This window comes from Gymnoscopelus braueri (assembly GCF_963280865.1).
Source record: "Gymnoscopelus braueri genome assembly, chromosome: 24".
Taxonomy (NCBI): domain Eukaryota; kingdom Metazoa; phylum Chordata; class Actinopteri; order Myctophiformes; family Myctophidae; genus Gymnoscopelus; species Gymnoscopelus braueri.
The window spans coordinates 10,882,025-10,897,166 of NC_137626.1; the positions used below are offsets into that span (position 1 = coordinate 10,882,025).

Genomic DNA, 15,142 nt, shown 5'->3' on the forward strand with positions numbered 1-15,142 from the left:
CCGTCAAGCATGTCGCCTTTCTGTTGTTCTCGGTCAGAGAGAGGTTTCTTTGTGCCGTGTTCGGGTCCAGTGTGAGTTTACAGACGTTTGTCGAGAACTGATCCGTCCGCTTCTTCTCCGGTTTAACGTCGGCCGTGAGACACTCTGTCCGCTTCTTCTCTGGTTTAACGTCGGCCGTGACAAACGTCAGAGACGAAACCGCCCTCCCTCTCATCGGTTCGAGATGTTGGAGACTCTCGTCCCTCGTCCATTGGTTCCTCTCCCTCCTCACCCTCCTCTGCTCTGCCTCCACGTCCTCCAACCTCTTTTCCATTCGCAGGATGTCTCTGATCCTCCTCTCTTGCAAGAGGTGCCTTTCCTCCCATCTGCTCGTCTCCCCGATGAGTGCCTTGTTCATTTCCTCCAAGGCCTTCAGGAGGGCGTTCTCTTGTCTTTTCTCTCTTTCCTCCATGTAAGAGTAGCCAGCCATAAGAGTTGCTGCTGCCGCCATCGGGAAAACAACAGAAAACAGGCCGACATTAACCATCGTTGTGATCAACCCTCGAGACTTGACTACGGTGCAACTTCGAATGTGTTAGTGTAGCGCTGACATGTTTATTTATGTCTACAACTCTCTCAAGTTGGTGCGCCACAGCTGGGAACTGATTGGACAGAGTCGACCTATTTAGCGTATTTAGATGACGTCATGGTAAATGGTGCATTTATATAGCGCTTTTATCCAAAGGGCTCCACATAGATTGTGCATTACATTCACTCATTCACACACACACACACACACATTCACACACCAATGGCAGAGGAAATCATGCAAGGCACCAACCTGTTCAGCGTCTTGCTCAAGGACACTTCGACACTAACTCTTGGGGAGCCCGGGATCAAACTGGGAACCTCGCAGTTGCCACCCGGCCGCTCTACCGGCCACTCTACCCATGAGCCACTGCCGCTCCATGTCTCCAGGTCATCAGGTCAAGCCATAACCTGGGTTATGGACCATTGTGTTTTAGTCCTTACACACCGTAACCTGACTTTAGAGCTAGACTGACCAGCAGCACGAAGCTCTCTTCTCTTTCAGATGAGCTGAACTGCTTTTACGCCAGATTTGAGATCACAGATAATAAAAATCCACCTCAAACTCTTTGCATGTGACTGGGGGGCCTTCAGCAGGGCCAGATGGCCTGTGTTTAGATCAGGGGTCTTCAACGTTTTTCAGGCCAAGGACCCCCTAGCTGAGAGAGATGAAGCAGGGACCCCTCTATACGAATTGTTTAAAATTATGTTGCAGAATAAACTTTTTTCATAGATTTCATGGATAGCGTTGTCATAGAATAGTTTGACAGCACTATCATCAGTGTTATGTTGGATTTTTTTCAGACATTTAACCACATAAACCGTCAATGCTTAGTAAACTTGACCTTTCACTCTGTACTTAGTCTGCTCTTTTTCCCCCTCTACACCAAACCTCTTTGCCGGAAATAGCCGATCTACAAGCTCACAACGCCTCGCAGTAGATCTGCTATTTTTGGCTTAAAGGGATATTTCACTTTCAAAAAAACTTTGGGTCATTTTATCATCTACTCAGGCTTTTGTGAGCCCCCCAGACCGTTTTTAAGTTGCTTGATTTAGTATTTAGATATTTGATAATCATTTTATCCGACACGCCCCCTTCCTATACAAACCCATTATAACTTCAAACTCCATTTTTAACCCGTTAGATTCATCAAAAACACCCGTCCTTGGTTCTGCTGACTCACCCTGCCCTCCTAATACGTGAGGGGGCCGTGTTTTTCCGATTACTTTTTTCATTTATTTTATTTCAATTTTTTATTGTATTTAATTTTTTTCATTTTCAAAAGAAAATATAAAAAATAAATGAAAAAAGTTATCGAAAAAACACGGCCCCCTCGCGTATTAGGAGGGCAGGGTGAGTCACAAGAACCAAGGACGGGTGTTTTTGATGAATCTAACATGGTTAAAATGGAGTTTGAAATTACAATGGGTTTGTATAGGAAGGGGGCGTGTCTGATAAAATGAATATCAAATATCTAAATACTGAATCAAGCAACTTAAAAAAGGTCTGGGGGGCTCACAAAAGCCTGAGTAGACGATAAAATGACAAAAAGTTTTTTTGAAAGTGAAATAACCCTTTAAGTTCTCCTCAGAATAGGGACGCTAGGGTTCAGGTGGTTAATGTAAACAAAGCAAAGAAAATCCTATCACACACAGATTTGGCGGCCCCCCTATAGTAACTCTGAGGACCCCCCTAGGGGTCCCGGACCCCCTGTTGAAGACCCCTGGTTTAGATAATGTGCGATGTAGCTATCAGGAGCTTTCACAGATATTCACAACAATAAAGTCTCCCTTGTTTCACATCAGCTACAAATATAATTCCAGTGACGAAAAAGGCGAGGTAACCAGTGGTTCAAATGACTGGCTCGCAAATAAAGTTCATCCTTTACCTGGAAAATGTGTGCGGGCTCTACCACCAATCAACCGCCACGGACAAGAGTCTAATACTCAGCTGCAACATAAACCCCTAATATATCCTTAAATACACAGTTACAGGTCAACAGATTGGCCCTATGAGTGCCTATGAGTCCAGGACAAATTTTGTACAGGAAACATTGCCTAGCGAGAAAGGGGCGCTCCGCAGAGCGCATATCTCTGCCAAGCCAGGTGGCCTAACCCAGGGCTGTAAGGTAGAATGTGATATTGGTAGGATTGATGTCAACCCAAGAAACATGGATGTTGTCAGACACATGCACTTGTATATGGTCTCTGTCGGGTGGAAACCTCATATGTCCAAAACCACTACTTTTCAGGATTCAAATTCAAAGCTTTGAAAAGTAGCAGATCTACAAGCTCAAAACGCGTCGCTTCACGCCGCAATTCGAGCTTGCAGATCTGCTACTTTTGATAGTTTTGTGTGACGCTGTAGTATGATCAAGTAGGGAATTAGTTTACGAAAAAAACACAAAAAGTTAAAATATGGAGATAAGAGGTTTCTGCCCGACAGCGACAATATAGCTAATATATAGTGTGGGTAAAATGACTGGGTACAGTATGCGTATGTCATGGACACGGTCATCATGGCAGGATTGCGTTGATTATAGCTCCGTCTGATACTGGAATTGGTTGATTAAAGGCCCTTACACACACCAAGCTGACGTTGGGCCGTCTGGCCATCGATGTATAATGTTGCATTATGTATGTATATACTGTAATTATGTGCTGTGTGCCGTACAATACTACTTCATATTGTTTACATCTTGACTGCATCCTGAATACAGTTTATTTTTTATTGACAATCGTATATACAAAAATATCAGGTAATCAACCAGCACTCATCAACATGAAAGAAATGGACAACACAGAAAAGAAAGGTCAAAAACGGAGAACAAAAACAACAACAGTACAATAAACTTGAGGATTTGGGGAAAATAGAGTTGTTTATCCAAGTTCCAAGCTTAGAGATCTTATCCTGAACACTGGTGCTACTGTAGCAGGAGGTGGTGGTGACACCAGTTACTGGCTTATATGACGACCTCAGGAGGTTAGTTGGGGAAACAACAACTTGTCAGTTCCAGAATGAGACACATGTGCTGCGTTCAACCCTAACCCTAACCCTAGGCCAGGAAAGGGCACACAATGTTGATCCAGTGTTGGGGATCTTGGCTTGTACATCAGTAAGTATTTGTTTATGCATATATTATGCACATTTGTCAATAAAGATGTCAATCAACCAAAAGTTTCTGAGCACATGGAACCATGGTGGTTGGTTACCTTGCTCAAGAGAACATTTCATAACCAGTTGGAAAACGGTTCAGAGATTTCCAAATCACCGTTGCAATTATTACAACCCACTGTTTGTTTCAAGTTTACTCAAATCTTTTATGAAAGGTTTTCTCTTTTTCTTTTGAACCCGCTGTTGAAGGCATGCACACAATAGGACAGACTGCACACATAGTGCATCGAAAGCACATCATTTCAATTAGTGGATAAAATTTCATTTCAAATATAACTGTCACGTTTATGCAGAGCCAACACAAAGACGATATTTGTGGACTTGCACAATACCTGTGAGAGAAAGAGAGAGGCATGTCTGCAAATCATCATTCATTCATGAACAAATAACAAACTACTAATTACTACCAGACATCCTAGACCTAGTGAAGTTAATTCCTGTGATAAGGACCTCTCTATCCATTCATTGCTATGGGGGTTCATGGTTGATTTTATATTGGAGCCGAGAGGCATCAGGATGAACACATGAAAACATTATTTACTGTTTAAGCCAAACATTCTCAAAGTCTTGGTCTTCTGCTCTACTTTTTCCCATAGAGATTTCCACTAATATTTATATAAATCATTTTAAGCCTGGAACCAAGCCATCCAGCCATATGTTTTGACACACAATCAAATGTTTTATTTTATTTATTTGTACGTTTATTTGGGAGGGACAGCACATATTAATGAACACCACACATACATTGCAATGTAAATACGCCGGATTTAGCAAGAATGCTCATTTCCATCCGTGGTCCCCATACAGAAAACAAGCAACACGCTTGTTTTTTTCCGGGTCATGCTATGCCCTATTCCTCTTGTCCTGATACATCTGCAGGGTTTGTATCAACTGATATGAGGCGCCGATACTGTGACCGTGTTTCTCCGTTGTCGACGACATCGCCGGGCAGATCGTCTATGATTTCAAAAGTGAAGTCGGAGATGGCTGCCCACTCCACGGATCTGACCTGCGCTATCACCTCATCCAGCGTCTCCACCTTTTCTGCAGCCATGATGGCGGCATCTCCTGTGGATGTGTTCCCCGCCTCCTTGTGGTCCCCTGGGGTCCACTGGAGCGCTGTGTGTGGAACATGTACATGTGAGGAACACGTATAGTATGGGCCCCATGCTCATGTGAGTGTGCACACATCTACAGTATGTCCCTTTGAACTAAAAATAGAAGCATCTTCAACTCAATCTATATAGTCTACAGCAGGGGTCTTCGACGTTTTTCAGGCCAAGGACCCCTTGGCTGAGAGAGAGAGAAAGCAGGGACCCCCATTATATATTGTATACATTTTTTTTTTTTAAATAGATTTCATAGGCGGCTTCGTAGACATGTTTCACAACACTATCATGTTGGATTCATGTTAATGTGTATTTCCAGACATTTAACCAGGCACTTAAACAATACTTAGTAAACCTGACCTTTCACTCTGTACTTTCACTCTTTTCCCCCCCTATACCAAACCACTTTGCCTAAAATAGCATATCTACAAGCGCACAACGCCTCGCAGCGCGAGGCGTTGTGCGCTTGTAGATATGCTATTTATCATCAGACAAGTGAACGTCTATCATTAGACAAGTGAACGGAACTTATTTGAATGATGACTTTGTGTTCTTACTGGTTAGAGAGTAAAACCCTTGCTCTTTGGGATTACCTTTCATCTTGGGGTCCTTGAACAGCTTGGCTGTGACATACTTGTCAGCGGCTGTCTTCAGGCTTGACTCGATCTGTTGTTGAGTTTCTTCCAAGAGGCTGTCTTTGAATTTGTTTCTGTACGAGTCCATTGGGGCTGCAGCCAGAGCACACATGTACAGTATGTATGAATATATTTCAGTATATTTAGGAATATTTAGGAATATTTGTAGATAGATAGATCGATAGATCGATCTTACACTTACCACAGATTGTTGGGCACACATATCTACAGCGGTGAGTGACTGCATTCAGGATGAACACCAGACAAATAATTGAAGTCAGTATCATCAGCCCAATACCCTGTAGTTTGACAGTCACAGGACAGTGTTAGTTATCACTTTGCTGCATGGTAGCTTGGAATCCAGACGGACATGCTACGTTCATCTTTTTCTTTTTTTCACTCAAACCAAAAGGTGAATGTAGCGGGTTAGTCTGAATTCCAGGCTAACTGCATGGTAGCTATATAGCTACGGGTATCATGTCTCTATACACAAGCCTGCAATCCCCCCCCCTCCCCCCACCAGAAGTCTGGTTGGACTCATTTTGTGATGGGCTGTTGTCTTAAAATTGGAACGTTGGAATATATTGGAAAAGTGTAATTGAGTAAAAAAAAAAAAAAAAAGAATACAAAAAAAGAATTAAGAGTTTTCCAAGATTATAGGCCTACAGTACGTGTATGTATGTATGTATGTATGGCCAAACTAGCGTTGCCTTTTTGTCATGTATTTGTTCCACCATGAGGTCCTATAATTATCTATGTACTGTAACTGCACTACTTGGGCGTTTGAGTGGTAATCCTCAGCTCATCACAGCATAATTTCACATATTTTAAAATGAACTTGTCTCTAACTAAACAAAACATGATACAGAAGAAACAAATATTTTCATGAAAAAACATTTAAAAACATTTTTAAAGATATATAGTGGCAATGAACTCATGACTAGTGCATAATAGCTTACCGTAGAGGTGTTCTTCATCTGAAAGATGACATCTTTCTCTGTATCGTTGAGTTTGCTCTTATCTTTACATGGGAGATGTGACTGTTCTTTGGGCAGGCTGTACGAACAACAGAGGTACCAGTCTCCATCGATCAGCAACACCACCACCCACACCAGCGCTGCAAAGCAAGCCCTGTTCAGCAGCCCGAAGAGCGCCGAGAGGAAGTGACACTTGGACCGGGAGTTCGCGCGGCAGCAGTATCTGGAGGTGAAATCCAAACTCCTCTGGAAACGCTTGTTGATCGCCAGGACTAAGAAAAGGACGAGGACAGCGGGGAGGATCATGATGGTCCAACAGTACCAGAGGTTGGCGGTTTTGTTCGCACAGCTGCATCGGTACTCCATCCGAATTTGAGAGTGCAAAAGAAAAACAAAACCAATGAGAATGAAAAAGCTGCTCGCTCCAGAGAGGTCTGTGACCATTCGTGCCAGTGCTGTATTTCCCAAGCTGAGAAAGCTACCCATGGTGTCCACTTGCAGACAATAACGTCAAAGAAAGTAAAGTTTTAAAACACTAGTGCTGCACACACACACAAAATAAATCACCTGTAGGCTATTTCATGAAGTCTTTTTAGTGACTATATTGTGTGTCAAAATCACAGAATGAGCCGGCCTGCAAGTGTCTCTGGTTCTACCTCCCCATGTGTGGCTCAACTTCCTCCTCTATACTCAGGATGCTTTCTGCAACCTTCTCGTCACTGTTATTTCCTGTTTGTCTATAATCGGGCCACCACAAGCTAAGATAACACACCCTCAACTGCAGGGCCGTTTTCTCTTTGAGAGAAAAACGGCCCTTTATTATATTATTAAATGCAAATAAGGTGCCACAATTGCATGGTCATACTGTTCATACAGGACAAGATGCATTTAACATGGGGTATCAAGGATCATGGGTACCCTAAAGGATAAGTAAATATTTTGTATTTCAACATAGGAACACTTAAAACAAGCCTGTCAAGATAAGGATACCTGAAACATAGGGTAAATTTGAGGCAAACATAATGGGGCTTGCTGCCATTCCATTTTATCACCCACAGCTAGCGCTTTAATCCCACTAATATCACTGTGGTTTAGATCCTAAGCCATGAAAGGGCACACAACATTGATCCAGCATTGGGGATATTTGCTTGGACCTCTCTGAGCACTATTAAGGGTAGTTGGTTCCCTTGCAGGCCTTGCTCAATTACATTTCATAACTTGTTGGGAAATGGTTCCGAGACTGAATCTCATTTTCTTTTTTACTCGCTGTTGAAGGCATGCAAGACTGCAGTGCACATCATAGGATAGACTGCACAATGTAGGAAAGCACAACAATTCAAATGGTGGATAATATTTTATTTTCAACTGAAACTTGAGCCAACACAAAGATGATAATATGTGCACTTCCAAGATGGCAGAGGGAGGCATGTATGCAAACCACACATTTATTCATTCATGAACAAATTGCAAACTTCAAATGATTAAATTGCTGTTTCATGCACCGATGATAAAGACCTCTCTATTCATTATTTCTTTGGGGGTGTATGATTGATTTTACATTAGAGCCAGGAGTTATTGGGAGACAGTCCAGTATTCAATAATACTCAAAATCTTTTGTTTTGCTCTTCTGCTACAGTATTCAAACATGCAGGGGTGTGTAGTGCCGATACGGTGACGCTTGGTCTTCACCGGGCAGATCATCTATAACTTCAAAAGCGAAGTTGGAGATGGCTGTCCATTGCAAGGATCCGACTTGTGTTACTTGGTTTTCTTTGGTCATGAAGTCAGTACCTAGTAAGGCTGCATGATCCGCCTCCTCCTGGTCCCCTGTGGTACACTGAAGCACTGTGTGGGGACAACCATAGACATATAATAAAAGGGTAGACACCTCCTCCGACTCTGGGGCGTCTGTATCGCGGCCGCCATATTTGGAGAGGCACACTGCCTGACTACTGGCCAATCACAGTGCATCTTTTCCTTGGACTTGGCAGAATATAGTCGTATAAAAATATAACGGGATATCTTTATACAACTAGATTCTGACAAGTCCCGGAAAAGAGCTTGCCTTCTCCAAATATGGCGATACAGGTCGCTCCAATGAACTGCAGCGGCCAATGAGGTATCTAGGTTTCTATACTGTATCTATGGGGACAACAACATGTGAGGAACACGTATGCGAGTATGGAGTTTGTACACACCTGCATATCGTTGCTGTCGGGCAGAAACCTCCTATCTCCATACTAACTTTTTGTTTTTCCGTATATTAAACGGCCGAACTTGATCATACTACAGCGTCACATAAAAGCATCAAAATTAGCAGATCCACAAACTCGTAACTTGTAGATCTGCTGCTTTTGCCATTTTTTTATTTGAATCCTGAAAATAAACAGTTTGGGACATATGAGGTTTTTCCACCCGACAGAGATGATATGCCAGTGGTGGTAGCCTAATTAATTTAGTAAAAATGCATCATTATGGATTGTGGAAGCAAACCAACTTCAGTCCACAAATTATTTTTTTATAATAATAAAGAATAAAGCGGGGACCTGAGCCCTATAATTTCACAACCACTAGACCGGTCAGCACTTTAATTTTGTCACACGAAACATTGCCAAACGAGAAAGGGGCGCTCCGCAGAGCGCATATCTCTGCCAAGACAGGTGGCCTAACCCAGGGCTGTAAGAGGTAGAATGTGATACTGTTAGGATTGATGTCAACCCAAGAAACATGTCAGACACATGCACTTGTATATGGTCTCTGTCGGGTGGAAACCTCACGTCCAAAACTGCTACTTTTCAGGATTCAAATTCAAAGCTTTGAAAAGTAGCAGATCTACAAGCTCAAAACGCGTCGCTACACGCCACATTTCAAGCTTGCAGATCTGCTACTTTTGATAGTTTTGTGTGACTTGCGTTGATTATAGCTCCGTCTGATACTGGAATTGGTTGATTAAAGGCCCTTACACACACCAAGCTGACGTTGGGCCGTCTGGCCATCGATGTATAATGTTGCATTATGTATGTATATACTATACTGTAATTATGTGCTGTGTGCCGTACAATACTACTTCATATCGTTTACATTTTGACTGCATCCTGAATACAGTTAATTTTTTTTTATTGACAATCTTATAAAACATATCAGGTAATCAACCAGCACACATCAACATGAAAGAAATGCACAACACAGAAAAGAAAGGGGAAAAAAGGAGAACAAAAACAACAACAGTACAATAAATCAATAAAATTAACTTGAGGATTTGGGGAAAATAGAATCGTTTTTCCAAGTTCCAAGCTTAGAGATCTCTTCCTGAACACTGGTGCTACTGTAGCAGGAGGTGGTGGTGACACCAGTTACTGGCTTATATGACGACCTCAGGAGGTTAGTTGGGGAAACAACAACTTGTCAGTTCCAGAATGTCTCTCTTCCATGTTGAGAGAGAAAGAGAAGATAAAGAGATGGAGGGGCTGAGTGGACAGACACATGTGCTGCGTTCAACCCTAACCCTAACCCTAGGCCAGGAAAGGGCACACAATGTTGATCCAGTGTTGGGGACCTTGGCTTGTACATCAATTAGTATTTGTTTATGCATATATTATGCACATTTGTCAATAAAGATGTCAATCAACCAAAAGTTTCTGAGCACATGGAACCATGGTGGTTGGTTACCTTGTTCAAGAGAACATTTCATAACCAGCTGGAAACGGTTCAGAGATTTCCAAATCACCGTTAACTTGCAATTATTACAACCCACTGTTTGTTTCAAGTTTATTTAAATCTTTTATGAAAGGTTTTCTCTTTTGCTTTTGAACCCACTGTTGAAGGCATGCACACAATAGGACAGACTGCACACACAGTGCATCGAAAGCACATCATTTCAATTAGTGGATAATATTTCATTTAAAATAAAACTGTCGTGTTTATGCAGAGCCAATACAAAGACAATATTTGTGGACTTGCACAATACCTGTGAGAGAAAGAGAGAGTCATGTCTGTAAATCACCATTCATTCATGAACAAATAACAAACTACTAATTACTACCAGACATGTCCTAGTGAAGTTAATTCCTGTGATAAAGACCTCTCTATCATTCATTGCTATGGGGGTTCATGGTTGATTTTATATTGGAGCAGAGAGGCATCAGGATGAACAACTCCTCAAAGTCTTGGTTTCTGGGTCCTGGTGAATCATGACCATAAAACATTTGATTCTGTGTCAATAATTAAATATTCAAATATGTTTTGACACAGAATCAAATGTTTTATTTGATTTATTTGTACTAATTTGGGAGGGACAGCACATATTAATGAACACCACACATACATTACAATGTAAATACGCCGGATTTAGCAAGAATGCTCATTTCCATCCGTGGTCCCCATACAGAAAATAAGCAACACGCTTGTTTTTTTCCGGGTCATGCTATGCCCTATTCCTCTTGTCCTGAAACATCTGCAGGGGTTATATCAACTGATATGAAGCGCCGATACTGTGACCGCGTTTCTCCGTTGTCGACGACATCGCCGGGCAGATCGTCTATGATTTCAAAAGTGAAGTCGGAGATGGCTGCCCACTCCACGGATCTGACCTGCGCTATCACCTCATCCAGCGTCTCCACCTTTTCTGCAGCCATGATGGCGGCATCTCCTGTGGATGTGTTCCCCACCTCCTTGTGGTCCCCTGGGGTCCACTGGAGCGCTGTGTGTGGAATATGAACATGTGAGGAACACGTATAGTATGGGCCCCATGCTCATGTGAGTGTGCACACATCTACAGTATGTATGTGCCTTTGAACTAAAAATAGAAGCATCTTCAACTCAATCTATATAGTGTACAGCAGGGGTCTTCGACGTTTTTCAGGCCAAGGACCCCTTGGCTGAGAGAGAGAGAAAGCAGGGACCACCATTATATATTGTATAATTTTTTTTTGTTTTTATAGATTTCATAGGCAGCTTCGTAGACATGTTTCACAACACTATCATGTTGGATTCATGTTAATGTGTATTTCCAGACATTTAACCAGGCACTTAAACAATACTTAGTAAACCTGACCTTTCACTCTGTACTTTCACTCTTTTTTCCCCCTATACCAAACCACTTTGCCTAAAATAGCAGATCTACAAGCGCACAACGCCTCGAGGCGTTGTGTGCTTGTAGATCTGCTATTTTTGGCTAAAGTTCTCCTCAGAATAGGGATGCTTGGTTGAAGTGGTTAATGTAAAAATCACACAAAGATTCGGCGGACCCCCTGTAGTAACTCTGAGGACCCCCTAGGGGTGTTGAAGACCTCTGGTCTACAGAAAAAGACATAAAGAGTCTAAAAGCCTTGCTTGTGGACCCGAGCTGACGTGCTGAACATTACCCCCAATATTATAGTCAGTTCAAAACGAAGCAGTTTGAACTGACTGCTATTGGCATCCGCATAGCCCTGTGCTCTAGTGGTGATGGGGGTATAGTATATTCACTGAAGGATTAACATATACTGTAAACAGCAGCAAAGGCCTTAAAGTTAAATAAAATAAAGGACCTTGATTATGACTTTTTTTTTAGCAAAAGTAGTTAACAACTTTATCCATTTATAAGTTGGCTATTCAAAAATAGCAGATATACAAGCTCACAGCGCGTCACTGTGCTGCGAGCTTGTAGATCTGCTATTTTTGAACATTTTTGAAAAATCTTGAAATTCTTTTGAACATTTTGCATTTGCAACACAAATCCTCTCTTCTGGGGGTCCCTGGCACAAAATATTTTCAGAAAAAAAACATGAACAATTTGAGAACCACTGTAAGCTAAATGCACATGTTCATTCAGGGGAGGTTGCATTGTAGTTTGCAAGCTAGTTGCTTTTTAGACAAGTGAACAGAACTTATTTGAATGATGACTTTGTGTTCTTACTGGTTAGAGAGTAAAACCCTTGCTCTTTGGGATTACCTTTCATCTTGGGGTCCTTGAACAGCTTGGCTGTGACATACTTGTCAGCGGCTGTCTTCAGGCTTGACTTGATCTGTTGGTGAGTTTCTTCCAAGAGGCTGTCTTTGAATTTGTTTCTGTAAGAGTCCATTTGGCCTGCAGCCAGAGCACACGTACAGTATGTATGAATATATTTCAGTATATTTTAGGAATATTTGTAGATAGATAGATAGATAGATCGATAGATCGATCTTACACTTACCACAGATTGTTGGGCACACATATCTACAGCGGTGAGTGACTGCACTCAGGATGAACACCAGACAAATAATTGAAGTCAGTATCATCAGCCCAATACCCTGTAGTTTGAGAATCACAGGACAGTGTTAGTTATCACTTTACTGCATGGTAGCTTGGAATCCAGACGGACATGCTACGTTCATCTTTTGGGTCTTTTCACTCAAACCAAAAGGTGAATGTCTGTGAGTCTGGATTCCAGGCTACAGGCATCATGTCTCTACACACAAGCTTGCAACCCCCCCCCCCCCCCTCCCACCAGAAGTCTGGTTGGACTCATTTTGTGATGGGTTGTTGTCTTAAAATTGGAATGTTGGAATATATTGGAGAAAGACTAATTAAGTAAAAAATAAATAATAATAAGAGTTTTCCTAGATTATAGGCCTACGTGTATGTATGTATGTATGGCCAAACTAGCGTTGCCTTTTTGTCATGTATTTTTTCCACCATGAGGGCCTATAATTATCTATGTACTGTAACTGCACTACTTGGGCGTTTGAGTGGTAATCCTCAGCTCATCACAGCATGATTTCACATATTTTTAAATTAACTTGACAAAGCATGAAACAAAAGAAACAAATATATTCATGAAAGAACATTTTAAAACATATAGTGGCAATGAACTTATGCCTTGTGACAATGAAGCCAGCAATAGGGCTGGTTGTCACAATGTGTCAGAGATACTTATACTTAATCGACATTATATCTACTATAAGCTATGGATAGAAACCTACTAGTTTTTACTCAATAAACATTTCAATCCATGTTGAAATAACTCTTTTATAATGTTCTGATGCTGAGAAATGCACAAAAGTGTGCAAAACATGGTCTTCCCCTATATACTATACAAAATTGAACAAATTACTTAAACTAAAGATGTACGTATATTATATTATATATTGCTAGTACTTTACTAGTGCGTAATAGCTTACCGTAGAGGTGTTCTTCATCTGAAAGATGACATCTTTATCCTCATCGCTGAGTTTGCTCTTATCTTTACATGGGAGATGTGACTGTTCTTTGGGCAGGCTGTATGAACAACAGAGGTACCAGTCTCCATCGATCAGCAACACCACCACCCACACCAGCGCTGCAAAGCAAGCCCTGTTCAGCAGCGCGGTGAGTGCCGAGAGGAAGTGACACTTGGACCGGGAGTTCGCGCGGCAGCAGTATCTGGAGGTGAAATCCAAACTCCTCTGGAAACGCTTGTTGATCGCCAGGACTAAGAAAAGGATGAGGACAGCGGGGAGGATCATGATGGTCCAACAGTACCAGAGGTTGGCGGCTTTGTTCGCACAGCTGCATCGGTACTCCATCCGAATTTGAGAGTGCAAAAGAAAAACAAAACCCATGAGAATGAAAAAGCCGCTCACTCCCGAGAGGTCGGTGACCATTCGTGCCATTGCTGTATTTCCCATGCTGAGAAAGTTACCCATGGTGTCCACTTGCAGACAATAATGTCAAAGAAAGTAAGGTCTCTGGTTCTACCTCCCCATGTACGGCTCAACTTCCTCCTTTATTCTCAGGATGCTCTCTGCACCTTCACGTCACTGTTATTTCCTGTTTGTCTATAATCGGGCCACCACAAGCTAAGATAACACACCCTCAACTGCAGGGCCGTTTTCTCTTTTTGAGACTTGTTTCTGGCAAAATAATGTAAATGCAAATACGGTGCCACAATTGCATAGTCATACTGTACATACAGGACCAGTATTAATGTAACCATGGAGTATCAAAGGATCATGGGTACCCTAAAGGATAAGGGGTACCCTAAAATATTTTGTATTTCAACATATAGGAACACTTAAAACAAGCCTTTCAAGATAAGGGTACCTGAAACGTAGGGTAAATTTGAGGCAAACATAATGGGGCTTGCTGCCATTCCATTTTATCACCCACAGCTAGCTCTTTATTCCCACTAATCTCCCTGTGGTTTCGATCCTAAGCCATGAAAGGGCACACAACATCGATCCAGCATTGGGGATATTTGCTTGGACATAACCTCTCTGAGCACTATTAAGGGTAGTTGGTTCCATTTCATAACTAGTTGGGAAATGGTTTTGAGACTGAATCTAATTTTTTTTTACTTGCCGTTGAAGGCATGCAAGACTGCACATCATAGGATAGACTGCACAATGTAGGAAAGCACAACAATTCAAAATGGTGGATAATATTTTATTTTCAACTGAAACTTGAGCCAACACAAAGATGATAATATATGTGCACTTCCAAGATGGCAGAGAGAGGCATGTATGCAAACCACACATTTATTCATTCATGAACAAATTGCAAACTTCAAATGATTAAATTGCTGTTTCATACACCGATGATAAAGACCTCTCTATTCATTATTTCTATGGGGGTGTATGATTGATTTTACATTAGAGCCAGGAGGCATTGGGAGACAGCCCCAGTATTCAATAATACTCAAAATCTTTTGTTTTGCTCTTCTGCTACAGTATTCAAACATG

At 41.8% G+C, this 15,142-nt stretch overlaps 2 protein-coding genes across 2 annotated transcripts; both read right to left on the reverse strand.

Moving 5' to 3' along the window:
* Nucleotides 1-4,423: 4,423 nt before the first annotated feature.
* Nucleotides 4,424-7,128, reverse strand: LOC308080358 (calcium homeostasis modulator protein 6-like). The gene is made up of 4 exons (XM_080422182.1): nt 6,446-7,128; nt 5,689-5,785; nt 5,445-5,579; nt 4,424-4,861 (listed from the first exon to the last, which is right to left on the reverse strand). The coding sequence occupies exons 1-4, from the start codon at nt 6,947-6,949 to the stop codon at nt 4,593-4,595; spliced, it is 1,005 nt and encodes a 334-aa protein (XP_080278308.1). The 5' UTR covers nt 6,950-7,128; the 3' UTR covers nt 4,424-4,592.
* Nucleotides 7,129-10,575: 3,447 nt separating this feature from the next.
* On the reverse strand, nt 10,576-14,139 carry LOC308080843 (uncharacterized protein). Its single transcript, XM_080422872.1, has 4 exons — nt 13,604-14,139; nt 12,637-12,733; nt 12,396-12,530; nt 10,576-11,162 (listed from the first exon to the last, which is right to left on the reverse strand). Exons 1-4 carry the CDS (start codon nt 14,105-14,107, stop codon nt 10,894-10,896), a joined length of 1,005 nt encoding a protein of 334 aa, XP_080278998.1. The 5' UTR covers nt 14,108-14,139; the 3' UTR covers nt 10,576-10,893.
* Between the last annotated feature and the right edge of the window lie 1,003 nt (nt 14,140-15,142).

Bases quoted from the DNA above. Each gene is read 5' to 3' on its own strand.
- LOC308080358 (XM_080422182.1), bottom strand. From the start codon at position 6,949: ATGGGTAGCTTTCTCAGCTTGGGAAATACAGCACTGGCACGAATGGTC. The intron at 5,786-6,445 runs GTAAGCTATTAT...GTCAAACTACAG, and splicing joins AGATGAAGAACACCTCTACG to GGTATTGGGCTGATGATACT. The intron at 5,580-5,688 runs GTAAGTGTAAGA...CTCTGGCTGCAG, and splicing joins TGTGTGCCCAACAATCTGTG to CCCCAATGGACTCGTACAGA.
- LOC308080843 (XM_080422872.1), bottom strand. From the start codon at position 14,107: ATGGGTAACTTTCTCAGCATGGGAAATACAGCAATGGCACGAATGGTC. The intron at 12,531-12,636 runs GTAAGTGTAAGA...CTCTGGCTGCAG, and splicing joins TGTGTGCCCAACAATCTGTG to GCCAAATGGACTCTTACAGA. The intron at 11,163-12,395 runs GTAATCCCAAAG...TTCCACACACAG, and splicing joins CAAGGACCCCAAGATGAAAG to CGCTCCAGTGGACCCCAGGG.